The 14,618-nt window shown below is 48.0% G+C and overlaps 1 protein-coding gene across 5 annotated transcripts in view; it reads right to left on the reverse strand.

Moving 5' to 3' along the window:
- The window catches only part of afap1l2 (actin filament associated protein 1-like 2), a 267,324-nt gene that overhangs the window by 44,749 nt on the left and 207,957 nt on the right, over positions 1–14,618 (reverse strand). For all 5 annotated transcript variants that reach the window (XM_059947906.1, XM_059947907.1, XM_059947908.1 and 2 more), the window contains one exon: positions 13,835–14,014. In XM_059947906.1, the coding sequence (XP_059803889.1) occupies positions 13,835–14,014 (180 nt within the window). The remainder of the gene's footprint in view (positions 1–13,834; positions 14,015–14,618) is intronic.

Here is a 14,618-nt window from a genome sequence, read left to right on the forward strand (position 1 = left end):
AACCCCCTGTACTCCAGTCCCTCGAGACCAGCTGCCCAGTAAACCCCCTGTACTCCAGCCCCTCCAGACCTGTTGCCCAGTAAACCCCCTGTACTCCAGCCCTCGAGACCTGCTGCCCCAGTAAACCTCCCATACTCCAGCCCCTCGAGACCAGCTGCCCAGTAAACCCAGTGTACTCTAGCCCCTCAACCTGCTGCCCCAGTAAACCCCCTGTACTCTAGCCCCTCGAGACCAGCTGCCCAGCAAACCCCCTTGTACTCCAGCTCTCGAGACCTGCTGCCACAGTAAACCCCCTGTACTCCAGCCCCTCGACCTGCTGCCCAGTAAACCCCCTGTACTCCAGCCCCTCGACCTGCTGCCCCAGTAAACCCCCTGTACTCCAGCCTCTCGAGACCAGCTGCCCAGCAAACCCCCTGTACTCCAGCCCTCGAGACCTGCTGCCCCAGTAAACCCCCTGTACTCCAGCCCCTCGACCTGCTGCTCCAGTAAACCCCCTGTACTCCAGCCCTGAGACCAGCTGCCCAGTAAACCCCCTGTACTCCAGCCCTCGAGACCTGCTGCCCCAGTAAACCCCCTGTACTCCAGCCCCTCGACCTGCTGCCCCAGTAAACCCCCTGTACTCCAGCCCTCGAGACCTGCTGCCCCAGTAAACCCCCTGTACTCCAGCCCTCGAGACCTGCTGCCCCAGTAAACCTCCCATACTCCAGCCCCTCGAGACCAGCTGCCCAGTAAACCCAGTGTACTCTAGCCCCTCAACCTGCTGCCCCAGTAAACCCCCTGTACTCTAGCCCCTCGAGACCAGCTGCCCAGCAAACCCCCTTGTACTCCAGCTCTCGAGACCTGCTGCCACAGTAAACCCCCTGTACTCCAGCCCCTCGACCTGCTGCCCAGTAAACCCCCTGTACTCCAGCCCCTCGACCTGCTGCCCCAGTAAACCCCCTGTACTCCAGCCTCTCGAGACCAGCTGCCCAGCAAACCCCCTGTACTCCAGCCCTCGAGACCTGCTGCCCCAGTAAACCCCCTGTACTCCAGCCCCTCGACCTGCTGCTCCAGTAAACCCCCTGTACTCCAGCCCTGAGACCAGCTGCCCAGTAAACCCCCTGTACTCCAGCCCTCGAGACCTGCTGCCCCAGTAAACCCCCTGTACTCCAGCCCCTCGACCTGCTGCCCCAGTAAACCCCCTGTACTCCAGCCCTCGAGACCTGCTGCCCCAGTAAACCCCCTGTAATCCAGCCCCTCGAGACCAGCTGCCCAGCAAACCCCGTGTACCATCCCCTCGAGACCTGCTGCCCAGTAAACCCCCTGTACTCCAACCCCTCGAGACCAGCTGCCCAGTAAACCCCCTGTACTCTAGCCCCTCAACCTGCTGCCCCAGTAAACCCCCTGTACTCCAGCCCCTCGACCTGCTGCCCCAGTAAACCCCCTGTACTCCAGCCCTCGAGACCTGCTGCCCCAGTAAACCTCCCATACTCCAGCCCCTCGAGACCAGCTGCCCAGCAAACCCCCTTGTACTCCAGCTCTCGAGACCTGCTGCCACAGTAAACCCCCTGTACTCCAGCCCCTCGACCTGCTGCCCCAGTAAACCCACTGTACTCGAGACCAGCTGCCCAGTAAACCCCCTGTACTCCAGCCCCTCGAGACCAGCTGCCCAGCAAACCCCCTGTACTCCAGCCCTCGAGACCTGCTGCCCCAGTAAACCTCCCATACTCCAGCCCCTCGAGACCTGCTGCCCAGCAAACCCCCTGTACTCCAGCCCCTCGAGACCTGCTGCCCAGCAAACCCCCTGTACTCCAGCCCCTCCAGACCTGCTGCCCCAGTAAACGTACTTCAGCCCCTCGAGACCAGCTGCCCAGCAAACCCCCTGTACTTCAGCCCCTCGAGACCAGCTGCTCAGCAAACCCCCTGTACTTCAGCCCCTCCAGACCTGCTGCCCAGTAAACCCCCTGTACTCCAGCCCCTCGACCTGCTGCCCAGCAAACCCCCTGTACTTCAGCCCCTCGAGACCAGCTGCCCAGCAAACCCCCTGTACTCCAGCCCCTCAACCTGCTGCCCCAGTAAACCCCCTGTACTCCAGCCCCTCGAGACCAGCTGCCCAGTAAACCCCCTGTATTCAGCCTCTCGAGACCAGCTGCCCAGTAAACCCCCTGTACTTCAGCCCCTCAAGACCTGCTGCCTAGCAAACCCCCTGTACTCCAGCCCCTCGACCTGCTGCCCAGCAAACCCCCTGTACTCCAGCCCCTCGAGACCAGCTGCGCAGCAAACCCCCTGTACTCCAGCCCCTCGAGACCAGCTGCCCAGTAAACCCCCTGTACTTCAGCCCCTCGAGACCAGCTGCCCAGTAAACCCCCTGTACTCCAGCCCCTCGAGACCAGCTGCCCAGTAAACCCCCTGTACTCCAGCCCCTCCAGACCTGTTGCCCAGTAAACCCCCTGTACTCCAGCCCCTCGACCTGCTGCCCAGCAAACCCCATGTACTTCAGCCCCTCGAGACCAGCTGCCCAGCAAACCTCCTGTACTCCAGTCCCTCGACCTGCTGCCCCAGTAAACCCCCTGTACTCCAGGCCCTCGAGACCAGCTGCCCAGTAAACCCCCTGTACTTCAGCCCCTCGAGACCTGCTGCCCAGCAAACACCGCTCCCCGTACTACAGCCCCTCGAGAGCAGCTGCCCAGTAAACCCCCTGTACTCCAGCCCCTCGAGACCAGCTGCCCAGTAAACCCCCTGTACTCCAGCCCCTCGAGACCAGCTGCCCAGTAAACCTCCCGTACTCCAGCCCCTCGCCAGCTGCCCAGTAAACCCCCTGTACTCCAACTCCTCGAGACCAGCTGCCCAGTAAACCCCCTGTACTCCAGCACCTCAAGACCAGCTGCCCAGTAAACCCCCTGTACTCCAGCCCCTCGACCTGCTGCCCAGCAAACCCCCTGTACTCCAGCCCCTCGACCTGCTGCCCCAGTAAACCCCCTGTACTCCAGCCCCTCGACCTGCTGCCCCAGTAAACCCCCTGTACTCCAGCACCACGACCTGCTGCCCCAGTAAACCCCCTGTACTCCAGCCCCTCGGGACCAGCTGCCCAGCAAACCCCCTGTACTCCAGAAGACCAGCTGCCCAGCAAACCCCCTGTACTCCAGCCCCTCACGACCAGCTGCCCAGCAAACCCCCTGTACTCCAGCCCCTCGAGACCTGCTGCCCAGCAAACCCCCTGTACTCCAGCCCCTCGACCTGCTGCCCCAGTAAACCCCCTGTACTCCAGCCCTTCGACCTGCTGCCCCAGTAAACCCCCTGTACTCCAGTGCCTCGAGACCAGCTGCCCAGTAAACCCCCTGTACTCCAGTCCCTCGAGACCAGCTGCCCAGTAAACCCCCTGTACTCCAGCCCCTCCAGACCTGTTGCCCAGTAAACCCCCTGTACTTCAGCCCCTCGAGACCAGCTGCCCAGCAAACCCCCTGTACTCCAGTCCCTCGACCTGCTGCCCCAGTAAACCCCCTGTACTCCAGCCCCTCGAGACCAGCTGCCCAGTAAACCCCCTGTACTTCAGCCCCTCGAGACCTGCAGCCCAGCAAACACCGCTCCCCGTACTACAGCCCCTCGAGAGCAGCTGCCCAGTAAACCCCCTGTACTCCAGCCCCTCGACCAGCTGCCCAGCAAACCCCCTGTACTCCAGCCCCTGCAGACCTGCTGCCCAGTAAACCCCCTGTACTCCAGCCCCTCCAGACCAGCTGCCCAGCAAACCCCCCCGTACTCCAGCCCCTCCAGACCTGCTGCCCAGTAAACCCCCTGTACTCCAGCCCCTCCAGACCTGCTGCCCCAGTAAACCCCCTGTACTCCAGCCCCTCCAGACCTGCTGCCCAGTAAACCCCCTGTACTCCAGCCCCTCCAGACCTGCTGCCCAGTAAACCCCCTGTACTCCAGCCCCTCCAGACCTGCTGCCCCAGTAAACCCCCTGTACTCCAGCCCCTCCAGACCTGCTGCCCCAGTAAACCCCCTGTACTCCAGCCCCTCCAGACCTGCTGCCCAGTAAACCCCCTGTACTCCAGCCCCTCCAGACCTGCTGCCCCAGTAAACCCCCTGTACTCCAGCCCCTCCAGACCTGCTGCCCAGTAAACCCCCTGTACTCCAGCCCCTTGACCTGCTGCCCAGTAAACCCCCTGTACTCCAGCCCCTCCAGACCTGCTGCCCCAGTAAACCCCCTGTACTCCAGCCCCTCCAGACCTGCTGCCCCAGTAAACCCCCTGTACTCCAGCCCCTCGAGACCAGCTGCCCAGTAAACCCCCTGTACTCCAGCCCCTCCAGACCTGCTGCCCCAGTAAACCCCCTGTACTCCAGCCCCTCCAGACCTGCTGCCCCAGTAAACCCCCTGTACTCCAGCCCTGCTCACATTTTAAAACAATAGAATGGTAGTTAAAATGTTAATTGGTACCAATTAGATCACAGAGACAGAGAGAGTCACAGAGTCACACAACATTGAAACAGAGCAACACACACAAAATGCTGGAGGAACTCAGTAGGCCAGGTAGCATCAATGGAGGTAAATCAGCAGTCAATGTTTCGGGCTGAAGTCCTTCTTCAGGACTGGAATGGACAGGGGAAGATGTCACAATTAAAAGATGGGGGAGGGGAAGGAGGATAGCTAGAAGGTGATAGGTGAAGCCAAGTGGATAAGAAAAATAAAGGAAGCAATCTGATAGGAGAAGAGAGTGGAGCATAGGAGACAGGGAAACAGGCGAGCAGAGCACTCGGTGGAGGTGATAGGTAGGTGAGAAGAGGTAAGAAGCCAGACTATGGAATAGAAGAGGTGGGGAGGGGGAGAATGTCTTTTAGCGGAAGGAGAAATCGATATTCATGCCATCCTGTTGGAGGCTACCCAGACAGAATATAAAGTGTTGCTCCTCCACCTTGAGGGTGGCCTCATCTTGGCCCCAGAGGAGCCATGGACCGACATATTGGAATGGACATGTTGGAAAACACTTGTGGTGGATGGTGCAGATGTGGTTCCCCTAATTTTCCATGGGTCTCACCACCGTAGAGGCCACCGCGGGACCACTGGACACAATAGATGACCTCGTTTGAATGGAGTGAATGGACAGGTGAAGCACTTTGGCTGCTTGCAGGAATAAGTGCTGGGAGGGTTTGAATGGACAAAGGCTCATGGAGAGAGCGATTGCTGCAGAACGTGGAGGGAGGGGGAGGTAAAGATATGCCTGGTGGTAGGATACCTTCGGAGTTGATGAAAATTGCAGAGAATGACGTGTTGGATGTAGTGGCTCATGGGGGTGGTAGGTAAGGACAAGGGGAACTCCATCACTGTTAAGACAGACCAACTGGCAGCCCAACTGGTTCACGATGATCAATATGCCCATTTAAACTAGTTCCATTGGCATGAGTTTGGCTCATACCCCTCTAAACTTTTCCTATCCATGTACCTGTCCAAGTGCCTTTTAAATGTGGTTAATGTACCTGCCTCAGCCGCTTCCTCTGGCAGCTCATTCCACATACGGACGACTCTCAGGGTCCTATTACATCTCTCTCCCACTCCCTCTGGTTCTAGTTTCCCCAACTCTGGGAAAGAGAATATGGGCATTCACATGGCCCTCATGATTTCATACAGCCCTCTAAGGTCAAAGTTTCAAAGTATGCATGCAATATACAACCTGAGACTCGTCTTCCCCGCAGACAGCCACAAAACAAAGAAACACCATGGAACCCATTCAAAAAGAAACGTCAATCACCCCGTGCAAATAAAAATAACTGTGAAAAACAACTGTGAAAAAATGGCGACAAAAAATAGTAAAAAAACACAGACTATTGAAACACAAAATCGAAAGAGCCCAGGCATATTCAGTTCAACTCACTGGCCACTCTTCATTCTCCAATGCACCAATGAGTACAACCCAAGTTGCTCAACCTCTCCCTATAACTCAGACCCTCAAGTCCCTGCAATGTCAGGTGAGTAAATTAAAAAAAACGCCAATCTCACATGAATTTCCTACCCTGTTGCATCTGAGCTTAGAGATATTTTTCACCGAGTTTCTGTCTGCCTGATATTTGCAAACTATTAATTAATTTTACTTTACTTTATTGTCACCAAACAATTGATTACTGGAGCATACAATCATCACAGTGATAATTGATACTGTGCTTCGCGCTCCCTGAAGTACAAATCGAACTAAATATAATAAAAATTAAAACTATAAAATCATAATTAGAAAATAGAAAAGGGAAAGTAAGGTAGTGCAAGTCAGGTCCGGATATTTGGAAGGTACGGCCCAGATCCGGGTCAGGATCTGTTCAGCAGTCTTATCACAGTTGGAAAGAAGCTGTTCCCAAATCTGGCCATATGAATCTTCAAGCTCCTGAATCTTCTCCCAGAGGGAAGTGGGACAAAAAGTGTGTTGGCTGGGTGGGTCTTGTCCTTGATTATCCTGGCAGCACTGCTCTGACAGCATGTGGTGTAAAGTGAGTCCAAGGATGGAAGACTGGTTTGTGTGATGTGCTGGGCTATGTTCATGATCTTATGCAGCCTCTTCCGGTCTTGGACAGGACAACTTCCGTACCAGGTTGTGATGCACCCTAGAAGAATGCTTTCTACAGTGCATCTATAAAAATTAGTGAGTGTTTTAGGGGACAGGCCAAATTTCTTCAGCTTTCTCAGGAAGTAAAGGCGCTGGTGGACCTTCTTGGCAGTGGACTCCATTTGGTCAGACCAAGTCAGGTCATTTGTAATATTCACCCCGAGGAACTTAAAGCTTTTGACCTGTTCCTCCTGTGCACCACTGATGTAGATGGGGTCATGTGGTCCGCTACAACCAATTCTTTCGTCTTGCTGACATTGAGGGATAGGTTATTTCTTCGCCACCATGCCACCAGGTTCTTAATTTCCTCTCTGTACTCAAACTCATCATTACCCAAGACACGGCCAATTAATTAATTGAGATGAAGTGTGGAATAGGCTCTTCGAGTCCTTCGAGCTGCACTGCCCAGCGATCCCCCAATTTCACCCTACCCAATTGTAAATTGTCCCATGCTTAGGCCAAGGTTAAATTGAGGGTTGTTGGGCTGCAGGGCCAGATGGACCTGTTCCGCAGAGTATCTCCAAATAAAATAAATAAGATCAGGAATTGTGTTTCTGAAATCTCTCACTATTGATTCCACACAAACCCCAACACTTTGGCTGCATCTATAGTTCTTAAACTGATTTCAGTGTCTTAAACCATGAAAACAAATCCAAAATATTATTTTGTGGTCTTTTCTTTATTTCTCATCATCAATTCCCCAGTACATGGCTGAATCAAAGAGATTCTCTTAGCATTTAGTGGTGGTCTTAATGATATACAGAGAGATCATTTAATTTGTTGAATCTTACAGGAAAGCATTCAAAAATATCTCCTAAGTGAAGCACAACTTACACTTAAACAAGCAGTTGTAATAGTAGTATCAGTGGAAACAGCAGAGAAGCAACTGCAAGTTTTGCTACAAACCTGCATTGGGCCAGTGTATGTGAGCCCCTGCCACAACAGTAACATAATCTGTTCAGCCAAGCAGGTTTCTGTTTAGATGCTGCAATGTTGGTCATGCTCTCTTTCATTCCTGTCAGCCACTACTGTCCAACTGTCCTACTCATCAATCTATTTTCCCAGTCCACTTTAACTAGCTCTGTCCTCATGAAATTGTAATTGCCATTACTTCAGTTTAGGACGCGAGACTCTGACCCAGGTTTCTCACTCTCAATCTGTTTAAAATTTACCAAGTGCTGATCATGTTTTCCTAGGGAATCCATTACCATGCTTTAATTAAATAGTTATGTCTCATTACATAACTCCATGTCTAAAATAGCCTGCTCCCCAGGGTTTCTCAGGGCAACATATTACTCTAAGAAGCCATCCCAAATCCACTCTGGTTTTATCCTTCAGACTACCCTTGCCAATTTGATCTGCCTAAACTGATTAAAACTGCCTGTGATTATTGAACTGCCTTTCCTACAAGACTGTATTACTTTATAATTAATTCATGATGTGGGACATAAATTACAAGAGGAGATAGAAAAGGCTTGTAAAAAGGGAAATGTTACAATAGTCGTGGAGGATTTCAACATTCAAAATCAGGTTGGCACCAGATCCCAAGAGATGGAATTCATAGAATACCTATGACCTGGCTTTTTAGAGAGCTGGTGTTTGAGCCCACCAGTGAAAGGCAATTCTGGAATGGGTGTTGTGGAATGACCTGAATTTGATTAGAGAGCTTAAGGTTAATGAACCCTTAGGAGACAGTGATCATAATATGACACAATTCACCCTGCAGTTTGAGAGGGAGAAGCTAAAGTCAGATGTATAAGTATTAACGTGAAATATAGGGAATTACAGGGGCAACAGAGAGGAGCTGGCCAAAATTGATAGGAAGGGGACGGTAGTAAGGATGGTGGCAAAACAGCAATGCCTGGAGATTCCAGAGGCCATTCGGAGTGCACAGGATAGATACATCCCAAAGACCACAATGTATTCTGAAGGAAAGATGAGGCAACCATGGCTGACGAGAAAAGTCAAAGAGAGGGCAAAAAATAATGGGAAGACTTTTACAGAACAACAGAAGGCAACTAAAAAGCCATAAGAGAAAAAATGAAATATGAAGGTAAGATTGCCAAGAGGAAACCCTAGCTTTTTTCAGATATTTATCTCTCTATCTATATATATATATATATATATATATATATGCAGATATCTAGAATAAAAAGGTCTGAAGGTAGTTAAATCACCCGGACTGGCTGATCTACACCTCAGGATTCTGAAAGAGGTAGATGAAGAGATTGTGGAAACATTAATAATGATATCACTAGATTCTGGAATGGTTCTGGACAACTGGAAAATTGTAAATGTCAATCCACTCTTTAAGAATGACGGGAGGCAGAAGAAAGGAAATGATAGGCCAGTTGGCATGACTTCAGTGGTTGGGCATATATCAGAGTCCATTATTAAGGATTGTGTTTCTTGGGGTGATAAAATAGGCCAACGTCAGCATAGTTTCCTTAAGGGGAAATCTTGCCTGACATATCTGTTGGAATTCTTTGAAGAAATAACAAGGATAGTATCGGTTGATGTTGTGTAGTTGGATTTTCAAAAAGCCTTGAACAAGGCGCCATACATGAGGCTACTTAGAAGATAAGAGCCCACGGTATAACAGGAAAGATACCAGCATGGATAGAAGATCAGCTTTCTGGGCAAAGTGTGTGAATGAAGGGAGCCTTTTCACAAGGTTTGGGGTTGAGGAAGCTTCTTTTGATATTATATGTCAATGACCTGGATTGATGGTTTTCTGGCCAGGTTTGTCAAGGATATGAAGATGGATGGTGAGGGAGGTAATGTTGAGGAAGCAGGGAGTCTGCAGAATGACTTGTAGAGACTGGGGGAATTGGCAAAGAAGAGGCAGATGGAATATAGTGTAAGGAACTGTTTGGTTATGCATTTTGGTAGGAGGAATAAAGGCATAGACTATTTCCTAAATGGTGAGAAATTTCAAAAATCAGAGGTGCAGAGAGACTTGGGAGTCCTTGTGCAGAATTCCCCCAAGGTTAACTTCCAATTGAGTTGGTGGTAAGGAAGGCAAATGCAATGTTAGCATTCATATTGAGAGGAATCTAGAATATAAAAGCAAAGATGTAATGCTGAGTTTTTATAAGGCATTGGTCAGACTGCACTTGGAGTATTGTGAGCAGTTTTGGACTCCTTATCGAAGAAAAGATGTACAGGAAATGGAAAAGGTCCAGAGGAAGTCCTCAAGAATGATTCTGAAATGAAAGAGTTAACATATGAGGAGTATTTGATAGCCCTGGTCAGTACTCACTGGAGTTTAGGTGAAAGGTGGGGGGGGAGGGGGGGAATCTCATTGAAACTTATCAAATATTGAAAGGGCTAGATAGCGTGGATGTGGAGAGGATATTTCCTATGGTGGGTGAGTCTAAGACCAGAGGGCACAGATAGAGTGGATGTGGAGAGGATATTTCCTATAGTGGGGGAGTCTAGGACCAGAGGACACAGATAGAGTGGATGTGGAGAGGATGTTTCCTATAGTGGGGGAGTCTAGGACCAGAGGACACAGATAGAGTGGATGTGGAGAGGATATTTCCTATGGTGGGTGAGTCTAAGACCAGAGGACACCAATAGCGTGGATGTGGAGAGGATATCTCCTATAGTGGGTGAGTCTAAGACCAGAGCGCACAGCCTCAGAATGGAGAGACATCCCTTTAGAACAGAGATGAGGAGAAATTTCTTTAGCCAAATGGTGATGAGTCTATGGAATTCATTGCCATAGATGGCTGTGGAGGTCAAGTCAGTGAGAATATTTAAAGCAAAGATTAGGTTCTTGATTAGTCAGGGTATTCAATGTTTTTTGGAGAAAATAGAGGACTGGGGCTGAGAGGGATAGTAAATAGGCATGTTGGAGCTGACTTGTTGGGTCAAATGGCCTGATTCTGTTCCTATATCATATGGTTTCCACAGTGCAGCCGCTGTTAGGGGCCAAATCAAAACTTCTTCCCCAATGTATCTCCATTCTATATATTGGGTTTCGAGCTGATACCATTCCTCACTCTCACAGTAGGCAAGTCTATGCAGCTATTTGAAGTGAGATCCCTACTACTAACAGAACATATTCTCAAAAGCACTTCCAAAGGACTCCTCCATGCAGTCAAACAAAAAGCAGAATGTTCAGGGAATAATGTTGGGACCAATGTAACCATACCCCCTGTCTTCCTTCACACTTCAGCACATGTTTCTGCAACTAAACAGTGGCAAGTCTCACTGCTGAAGAGACGGGTGGATACTGGCAGAGATCACATTGCTATGGCTACACAGTTAAAACCAAACAAGCCAAAAATCCAAAGCTACAGGAGCATCTAACTTGAAAAGAACTTTTGATGACTGAAGACACAACTCGTCTTCATGTCACTGGGCACCATGGTAGTGCAGCGGTTAGTGTGACACTTTTACAGCTCAGGGCATGCCAGAGTTCTGAGTTCAATTCCAACACCATACTGTATGTCCTCCCTATGGAATGTGTGGCTTTTCCCGAGGAGCTCTGATTTCCCCCTAACATACGGGTTAGGTTAATTGGTCATTGTAAATTGCCTCGTAATTAGGTTCAGGTTAATCATTCCTCACTCCTACAGTGGGTGAGACTATGCCACCCTGAGATCTATTTTCTTCAGAGCATGTTCTATAAATCCATAATATATTAATAGCCATATAGAATCAATGAAAGACCACACCAACAGGGTGGACAACCTGTGTGCAAAAGACAATAAACTGTGTAAATACAAAAAGAAAGAAAAATAATAATTAATAAGTAATAAATATTTAGAGTATTAGATGAAGAGTCCTTGATTAAAAGAACATCTTAAAATTTTAAAGTTTTTTCTTGCTTCCCAATGATTTCTTATTGGATAGGTTTGAAGAACCGGAAGGACCTGTTTTACTCTCTATCTCTAAATAAATAAATGATTTAAAGCTAAAATGATTATTTAGAAAACCATGATAATTATGTATAACATTTGAGCACCACATTAGCATAGTGGTTAGCTGAATAGCTTACAGTACCAGTGACATGAGACCATTTCCTGCCACTGCCTGTAAGGAGTCTGCACGTTCTCCTGTGACCACATTCGTTTCCTCCCACAGTCCAAAGACGTATGGTTTGGTAGATTAATTGGTCATTGTAAATTGTCCTGTGATTGGGCTAGGGTTAAATCAGGAGATGCTGAGGGATGCAGCATGAAGGGCTGGAAGGACCTATATCTGTATCTCAATAAATAAAATAAATTTTTCTTCAGTTAGTGGATTCCAGGCATGAACAAGCAGGGAAAGGTTTAAACTGGGAAACAAAGTTTTTCCAATAAATGTCAGTACCATGAGAAGAGGGGCATCAAAGTTCTTTTTTGATGGTTTTCTTTTTTCTGGAGTAAGTTCTCATTATTGATTCTCCTTTGCTTTTCTCATTCAGAGGGCTGATGGACTTTGATCGGATGGATCAAAGAATGATGGCTGACAAAAACTACACTGAATTGCAACGTCTGCAGTGTACACTGGTTTACCAATGCTGGGAGCTGTCATCTGCATTAATGAATACAAGCCTAGGATTTGCAGCCGCCCTCACTAGTCAGGGACCATCACTAAGTCTTCCTTGACATGATATTCTTCTCTTAATTTGAAGTGTTTGGGACCTATTGAAAAAAGTATTTCAAATGAAACGTTGTGGAAATAATGAAAAGTGGGTGCACATAGTTTGCAGAAGAAATGTAAATTAGGTTGTTACTTTACTGAGCACTGCAGTGTGGATAATTTTAGCTAATGCCAATCAGTTTTCCTACATAATCATTACTTGGATGAGGTACTAAAGGTATATTCTGCCCTGAAACTATCTTTCTCCTGGGTCACACTGAATAAGTTTCATTATGAGGATGACCTACAGTACTGTGCAGACACATAGGTTGCCTATGAATTTTGCACTATACTGTAGTAATTTTGTGTATTGCACTGTACTGCTGCCACAAAAAGATAAACAGATTTCATGATGTGTGTGAGTGATGATAAACCTGATTCTGATATGGGTCCTTATTGTGGACTGAGATGGGAAGGGGAAGGGAGAGGGCAGGGAGCGGGAAACACCTGAGAGCATTCTGCAATGACCAATCAACCAGCTGTTTGGAATCAAATGACCTTGACAGCATCTTAGGACTGGTTGTGTCTGCACCCACATCACCCCACTGCCCTTGGCACTCCATCTCTGCCACCTGTCCCACACCCCTCCACCCTCACCATTCCCAACATTCTTTGCACCCACCAGATTTACACTCTTGCTCTCTGCTCCACGTTAGAGCAGAGAGAGATTTGTGACAGACAGTAGTCTGGTTTGGGGATTTTTTGGTGAGAACTGCAGAGCAGTAGAGGAAGGAAAATGCCACAGAATGTCATTGGAAGGGGAGTTCCCATTGCAAAGAGTGCTCTATGCAGATGAATGCCTCCAAGGAGGAAGATCAATATTCCTGAGGGCGAGAGAGAGAGAGCCAGTTTGGTCTTCGAGAGGAGTTTGAAAATATGGCGGGTGTTTTCACAGAGACTGTGAGTAAGAAATACAACCCTGAATACCCAGTTTTGGAAGGGACGAACTCCAACGGTGATGTGCACACTGGATTTGTTTAACTGTCATGGACCCCTTCATTTTCTTTTATTTGCTTTTCCCTACTAACTGCTGATAAAGCTGACATCGGTAAATATACTTCCGTTATAATTTTATGCACTGTACGATCTGCTATTTCTCGCTAACCAACAATTATGTATGGGCAGTATTTACACAGCATTTGCTCAAATTGAGGTTTCTTTAATCAGAACATCAGGACGTTCCTGTTTGTTTGAACCCCAAATCATACCGACCCTAGGCATGTATTGTTTATGAAAGCTGGTCTTCTCACCGCTGAGTCACTTGGCTGTTAGCAGAGCCAGCTAATGAGCCGAGTTTGCAAATGAGTCCAGCGAAAGGGGTTACACCTGTAAAAATTACTGCTGTTCACAATTTCCTCAATGTTTCTTCATTGCTAATTAGTCTCTTCATTCAATGCTAAGGCAATGGATTACGAGACTTAAAAGGTAAGTTTACTGCTGTTGTGGTAGCCTACTGGCCCCTTTCTCAACAGGACCAGATTTTTAGCAGGGACTACATTCAACTTTTTAGGGTTTATTGGAGTTTTTCCATCTGTATTTTATGTCTACCGAGGCCTGTTCTTTACAACTCAAGGGTCACTCCTGTTAATGTAAAAATTGCAATAGAACATGCATCTCTATCATTATCTTCTCACCTTTAACCACTGATCTGCCTGTTCCTTGCTTTGGAGACCCAGCACGATTACATCTGAATTGACTGGCGTGATCTTCAAGGTATGTTCTTTCTTTTTGACTTGTTTCTCTTTATATACAATGTTGCATCCAATCAGACTGACATCCAGCTGAGGATTCTGATCCTTTGAACTTTTGTAACACTGGAAGATAGGGGGATAATACATAAGGAACATGATCAATTAAAAATAAACACTGATTTCGGACCTAATAATTGGTATGAAAATCATCCTTTACAAAAAAATCAAATCAGATATGGTAGATCTCTCCTGATGAAGGATCTCAGTAGATATGGGTACAGGGCAGGAAATTGAACGTTATTACCTCTAGCTGGTACAACAACGTCAATCCAACTGTGTTAAATTATGTGACTATGTAGTTAGATGGACATTTGACTGACAAGGATTATCCCAGTTCAAGGTACTCTCAACTAGAAGTTCTCAAATGTATTGTATTACCTTCCAAACATTGGCAAAAGATAGATTTAAGAATTTTAAATATTCCATTCCCTCCTTCACCTTTTATTTCAACTTCTGTAAAGAACACAGTGCAAGGTTTGCGGTCAGCTGAATAATGCTACACCCCAGCTTGCTCTATGGCCTTTAGGTGTTATAGACTATTGAAGTCACTTGTTGCACGTAAATATAGATCTTTTAAAAAAAATAAGCTGTACCACATGCATTGTAAATATGCATTTTGCATGGACTGGAGTAGCACCACAATCTCATTGTCTTGGGAAATGACAAT

The sequence above is a fragment of the Hypanus sabinus genome, chromosome 22 (genome assembly GCF_030144855.1).
Source record: "Hypanus sabinus isolate sHypSab1 chromosome 22, sHypSab1.hap1, whole genome shotgun sequence".
Taxonomy (NCBI): Eukaryota; Metazoa; Chordata; class Chondrichthyes; order Myliobatiformes; family Dasyatidae; genus Hypanus; species Hypanus sabinus.